This window comes from Castor canadensis, chromosome 1 (assembly GCF_047511655.1).
Source record: "Castor canadensis chromosome 1, mCasCan1.hap1v2, whole genome shotgun sequence".
NCBI classification, from domain to species: Eukaryota; Metazoa; Chordata; class Mammalia; order Rodentia; family Castoridae; genus Castor; species Castor canadensis.
Genome location: NC_133386.1, coordinates 142882812 through 142889987, shown reverse-complemented (window position 1 = coordinate 142889987; position 7176 = coordinate 142882812). Strand labels below are relative to the sequence as shown.

At 35.4% G+C, this 7176-nt stretch overlaps 1 protein-coding gene across 1 annotated transcript; it reads right to left on the bottom strand.

Moving 5' to 3' along the window:
* Positions 1 to 5604: 5604 nt before the first annotated feature.
* On the bottom strand, positions 5605 to 6591 carry LOC109676421 (olfactory receptor 52P1). Its single transcript, XM_020152838.2, has one exon. It carries the CDS (start codon positions 6589 to 6591, stop codon positions 5605 to 5607), a length of 987 nt encoding a protein of 328 aa, XP_020008427.2.
* Between the last annotated feature and the right edge of the window lie 585 nt (positions 6592 to 7176).

Genomic DNA, 7176 nt, shown 5'->3' with positions numbered 1-7176 from the left:
CAATCCTTCTAATGATAGAAGAAAAAGTCTTTGTATGGTCACTGTCATTGGTTTAAAAATTTACATAATTTCAGCCCAAAAGATATATCAACGATCAAAAAACCTATTTTTTTCTGACTTCTGGGAATATAAGCTTAAACCAAATAGGTTTTGTATGTATACATTATTTTAAATTCATTAAGCAATATATTCAATAAAGACTTTTTTGATACTTCAATATTTCCCTAGTCCTTTGATAGACAAATGACATCAATTAATGAAAGATGAAGTTCATTTTTTTTCTGGAACTGTTTGTGTCAGATCATAATAATATAAATAACCATGCTCACTCTATGCCAAAATATCAACATGTAAAATCATAAAACTTTAGATAAATCCTGTTTTTGAGAACCAAAATACAGCGTTGCATCTTAAAACAATTAGCTGGAGATGTTAACTGGATACAGGGCAAAACCAACCAGATCCTGCAGGACTCAAATTAAATACAGATTGCATGATCTTTTACATGTGCTTATTTGTCCTTCCATTGAAGTAATATCCATCATTTATTTTAATTTAGTAATATGCATGCATGCCCAAACAGATGTTAAATAGAAATTGAGTAATGCTGTCATTACACAATTAGCATACTACTTTTTTACAAAAGGAGATTTTTTAAGACTACAGAGATGGCTATCAAAGAGATCAATACAACTTACTTAAACATTTTTCTTTCTTTTGATATCCACTTTTATTTTTTATTTATTTTTTATCATATTATTGTTGTACTGGAGGTACATTGTGACATTTACATAAGTTCTTATAGTGTGTTATAGTTAAATTCACCCCTTCCATCATTCTCCTTCATCCGTCCTCTCCCCATTCCTGGAGTAGTTTTAGGAGGTCTCATTTTTCCATTTATACATGGAAAAATACTCATGTACTTATATACATGAGTATATAATTAGGCTTCAATAAATGCACTTGTTCTTGAATCAAATATAAAATCTGTGATTTTATCATTAATTCAAAATAAATTTCTAGCAGTATACAAATTCCCATTCTACTCTGTCAAGAGTGAGTTTGTCTTTTGAAAATCAATGTTAATTTGGTTTGGCAAATGGATATATCAATGCATTTAATTTGTGGTTTTTTACTAAATAGAGACACTGAGTTGTTATTTCTAGCTTTATTACACTCAGTTCCAAATGCTGTTTTTATTATTTCTTCTTTTTATGGACCTCACTGAAATTCTTTTTGTCCTATTACAATTTCTTTGAGATTATAAATTCAAAAATTTTGCAGCCAAGTATAGTGGATCATGCCTGCAATCTCAGCCCTCAGGAGACTGAGGCAGGAGGATGGTAAGTTCAAGACCAACCTGAGCTACATTGTGAGTGTTTTCTATTTTTTAGAGAAGAAAAGAATATTATCTATTATTGAGATATATAGAACAGTTTAGATTTTTTTATTATTGCAAATTTTATCTACTTTTCTATGATTTCATATTAATCCAAACCTCCAAAAGTATTAACTGATGCTTTTGAATTGTACAAACTTCTTATCTTGAAAATAAGAAAATCTATAGAATTTTTTTACAAATAAAAAAATGAGACCTGTTAAAACTATTCTAAGAATGGGGGTAGGGGGAATAAAGAAGAATGATGTAAATGTCACAGTTTACCCCATACAGTAATAATATGGTAATAAAAAAGAAAATAGATCTTCAATAATTTGTGGTGGTGTTCTTTAATAATCAGTGTTGTTCTTACATTAACCCCTTTGTAAATCATTCCTAACTGCTTTAAACATTTTTTTCATCTGCTTTTTACTCTCTGCAGATCAACTATAGTGTTTTCATTCAGCTATAATGTGACTAATATGGATTTTTTGCTTCTTTGTCATTGACCATTAATGCTTGCTAAACTTCTTGAATGTGTGCATTAATGTATTTCTTAGTTTTAGCATTTTATTTCTCATCGTCTCTTAAAATGAGGCAATCATCTCTTAAAATCTCTTTAGCATCATTGTCTTCTTTCCTCTTTTACATGTCTGCATCCACTTGTCTTTGGTGCTTCCTGTTTATTTCCTTTCACTAATTTTTTCTCTGTGCTTTATTAAGGAGATTTTCTATTAACTGATATTTATTCATTCATCCTCTCTTGCTTAGGATTCAATATTGAAATTTATGCGATGGAATCTGAAGGTAATTGTAATCTGTGAAAGACATTTGGAAATCAATAGATTCAGATCAAAATGCTTCTTATCTGCTGTCTCACTGTGAGGAGGGGGAGAGAGAAAGAGAGAAGGTGAGTTTGTTTCTGTCGCTATGGCTGGGGTCTTGATTAAGTGATGGTCCCAAGAACTTCTATTCTCAAAGGACTTAATGATAAATGTTTTTTGGATTTTAAGGAACAGACTACCATAAGTAAACAGGTGAATTTATGTGTTCTATTAACGAAAGGGTATGTGAGTAGAAATGTATTTAATCACTGCTGTATCCAGGTGCTCAAATAATAGCGATAGTCTATATTTTTATAGAATTTTTTCTAGTTTCTTTCTTCTGTTCTTTCTTCTCAGTTTCAGACAAGATCTTTTAAATGGTAACAAGGTATTTGGTAAGATCTCTAGATTTATATTCTTCCAGCAAAGCAACACCAACAGCAACAAATGTCCCTTTTTCCCAATATTTGAGTATATGAAGCAGACATGAAGATCACCAATGTAAGTCATGGGCTCATATTGTACCAATAGTAATGATCAGAAGAGTGAGCTCTTTTATCTTTCCCCTGCCACTGATTTATGTATCACCCTTGGAGTCAAACAATAACAAACCAAAGAAAATCAGGGGAAAAAAGAAAAGATGAAACAGTCAAACACTCTTACCTACTTTCTAATCTCGTAAGAAGCAGAATCTAATACAAATGTGGTCCAAATTCTGCTTATAGTCAGGTTGAGTTCAATATGTTATCAATAGAAGTAAGAGATGGTGACAGTAGGAAGGGATCAGTTAAGTATTTCATATATTCTGAATTGAAAAAGAAATGAAAAGGCAAGATAAAAGTGCAGAGAAGAGTGCAGCCAGTTCAGTATATATTTAGAAGGTGTCCCTGCAAGAAGCCTTCTGCTCTGACAGGGTTCCTTCTATTCAATTCTCCCTTCCACAGCCCTCACTGCTGTGGACTGAAATTGGATGGCATAAGAAGATAACCAAGATGCATCTCTGAAGAATATCAGCACCTAAAAGTTGGGTTCATGAAGACAACTTAAGAACAAAAAGAAAAATCTAAGATTGTGTAGGAACACATAAGTCACAGCAGATAGATTTTGGAGAAATAGATCATGGCCAATAATACAACACATTTTAAAGTAATCTAAATAGAAATGCATACTGGTGACTTTGATGACAGAAGTTTCACTGGAAACTTCAAATTCTGGTTGAAACAATATTGGAATGTAGAAAAAATATGAATCTAGATCATAGAAATGATTAGCTCCAAAAATATTTCCATAAACTTGCATGCAAATGTGACTAAGTTCAGGGGAAATTTTGCTGTGGGGTAAACATGACAGAGAACTCAAATAAGTTGTGAACACAAGAGATATATGATGATCTGAGGTTCTAAAAACATTATTTTATTTGAGAAACTTTCTTGAGAATAGAAGAATTTAGTGAATTTAGTAATAAATAAGCTAGAAAGTAGAAAGTAATGGTTACAGATGTAAAAAGTTTATATGAAGATTAAAATTTGAGATAATATACTCCTAATCATTTCTTTTATCATTATGAAACAGAAATTAGTGTAACATTTCACACATGAGGGGAAGGAGTTGTATATAAGAGCTGAGTTTGGTGAAAACTTAGTACTATAAACCATGTTTAAGTTAAAAAAACAAACAAACATAGAGATCCCAGTTAAAATGAGAAATTATGAGCTAATAGTGTTTCTTAAGTGTGTACCCATAGACTTTTTTCAGATGTGCTCTACATTCTGAGTGCAGGAATCCATGACATGGAGAACAGGATTGTTTCAGAGTTGGGGCTTTAGGTTTTTGTGCTAACATGATGGGGGAAAATTAAATAAAGTAACTCAGTTGAGGAACTGTGGTATTTAGAACCACATTTTTTTTGTTATTTTTGTTTGGTGGTACTGTGTTTGAACTCAGAGCCTTGTACTTGCTACTCAAGTGCTCTACCACATGAGCCACACCTCCGTTTTTTTTGAGGCAGAGTCTTACTATGGAATCTTGGCCAGCCCAGAATTCATGATTCTACTACCTCAGCCTCCTGAGTACTGAATTACAGCCATGCGTCATCACACCCTGATATAATCGTACAGGATTCTTTAAGAGCTACTAAGAATATCTCAATTTGGAGATTACAATGAAAATTTAAAACCAGCGTCAACCCATTCATTGACAAACTTCCTATAGAATAGCACAATGTTTATCTTTCTTTTGAAAAATAGTGTTCAGTGTATTTTATTATGTAAAAACAAATGCAAACCATTTATCCCCACCTATTTGAAGTATCCCAAACAAAATCTTTATTTTCTTAACATGAAGTTTTCAAGAGATAAATCTTGGTTTTCTACTCCTGGGACTGATACTTTCCAACAATGGAGGAGTCTGTGAATGTACAGTAGGGAGTTTTGTGTCTCATCCACCTTGCAGATAGGATGGCATAGTGAAAGGACGACAAGCAAAAAATATGTATCATCAATTAATTCAAAATTAAAAGTAGTAATTACTAATGAATTGCAATAGACCAACTATCTGAAGTTACTTTTCTTGGAGATCAGAAGTCCCAACACTTATAGTAACTGGTTTTCAATCCATTTCATGAATACAGTTAAGAATTTTCATCACATAGTTAACTAGGTTTAAGTCATAAATAAATAGATCAATTAATGGATAGTGAATAAATAAATAAAAAGCTAACATTTTCTATTATGATTGGTTTGGATAAGTGACTCTCTTTTAAAGTTGGGTAGATGAATCAATGACTTCTGGAAGTCTCTCCCAATGTGTAAGAATATTTAAAAATGACTTGTCAGAGGGGATATCCAAGGTTTTTTGGACTTAGATGGTGCTTGCTAGGGAGGCACTCTGCTGCTTGAGTCACGTCTCTAATCCAGTCTGAAGTTCTGATGGAACTAATTCCTGTGGTTCTAATTTCTTTAACTGTGGCTTTTTTGTCTTATCTTCTGATCCTTGCAGATGGAAAGATAACAGAAATGGCATAAAATATGAAGTTAGAAATCCATGCCTGGAGTACTGGGAAAGAGCCAGGAAGTAAGGAGACCCCATGACTACACAGAGTCTTTTCTAAACTGACACCATTGACCCTTTATGAGGCAGAGGTGACTTTTTTCAATGTCTAGGTATCATCTACAGTGAAATAATGTTCCTACATTTGCACTTTTTAGATAGAAAGGGAAAATGCTGAAACTCCTTGCTTGCCAGTATGATTTATCGTTCTTGCAAATAATCCTAAATTTCCACAGAGTATATCATCCCCTGTTAAAACCTCTTTCTAGTCTCAAATACTGAGGACTTCTTAACGGTGAAAAGTTGCATTTTGTTTTTTGTTTTTACCACACCCATTCTATACTCTAAAATCAATTAAGATGCCTTGACCCTAGATCCCTGTGCCCTTTGAAATGCCCTGATAACCCTTTCACGAATCTCCTTTGTTTTAACTCCATATACCACAGGGTTAAGAGCAGGTGGAAAGAGCAGATAAACATTGGCCAGAAGAATATGAATGTGATGTGGTACGTGGTGGCCAAAGCGGTGTGTGAAAAAAGAGAAGAGGGCTGGTGTATAAGAAATGAGGATGACACAGACATGGGAACCACAGGTTCCTAAGGCCTTGGATCGAGCTTCCTGGGATGAGAGGCGAAGGACAGCTTGGGCAATGAGGGCATAGGAAAGACCAATGCAGAACAAGTCAACCCCAATGACCAACAGTGCGATTGTCAGTCCATATACATGGTTCAGCCTCGTGTCTCCACAGGCCAGCTTCACCACAGCCATGTGCTCACAATATGTGTGTGGAATAACATGGCTTTGGCAGAAGCTCAAACGTCCAATGAGGAAGGGACATGGGAGCATGAGCAGGGAGCCTCGCACCATAGCTACCACCCCGATGCGGACAATGATGGTTTCAGTGAGGATAGTAACATAGCGGAGTGGGTGGCAGATGGCCACATAGCGATCAAAGGCCATGGCTAGCAGCACGGTGGACTCCATCATGCAAAAAGCATGAATGAAGAACATCTGTGCCAGGCAGGCAGAGGCAGAGATATGACCAGCTCCACACCAGAGGATGGCCAGTAGCTTGGGGGCTGTGGAGAGGGAGGCAGCTAAGTCGATGGTTGAGAGCATACACAGGAAAAAGTACACAGGCTTGTGCAGGGCTGGCTCGGTGACAACAACAACAAGGATGGTTATGTTGCCCACAATGGTGGCTGTACCCAGGCAGAACACAGGAAGTGAGAGCCACAGGTGGAATTGTTCCAGACCTGGGATGCCCAGGAGAAAGAAGATAGAAGGATCCAGGTTAGTGTAATTAGGAGATTCCATGGTCTGGCCAAGAGTCCTAAACATCTTCTCTGGTTAGAAGCCCCCACATAGTGTCATGTTGCCTGGAAAGACAACATAGAACAAGAATATACCACTTACTAACTTTAGAATGTTTGGCAAATACCATCATCCATAAAATGTTAATAATAGCTTAGAAGCGAGGCGATAGGGGCAAGAGGGAGGAAAGGGAGGGGGTGGGGGGAAAAGGGGAGTAACGGCCCAATCATTGTATGCACATATGAATAAAGGAAATTTAAAAAAGAAAAAAATGTTAATAGTAATAGCAATATCTATTCACTAGAGTTAAGGGAATTGTATGGGCAAATATTTGTAAAAGGTTTTCACAGTGTATATAGTACTTGTTAAATTAAAAAATATATAAGGAAGGACTCAAATAGTCATTTAAATAAACTACGAATGTCTCCTGGTGAAGGGCTGTCATTTTCAAACAAAGGGACACACTTCATTATTCTGGGAATATACCTGAATACTCACATGCTTATGGAGTATGGGAAAAGATTCTGTGGGACCATCAGTCAAGAACACAAGTTAAAACACAGTTCACTGGCAAAGTTGGGCATCATTTTTCATGTCCTTTAAGTAAGAAGA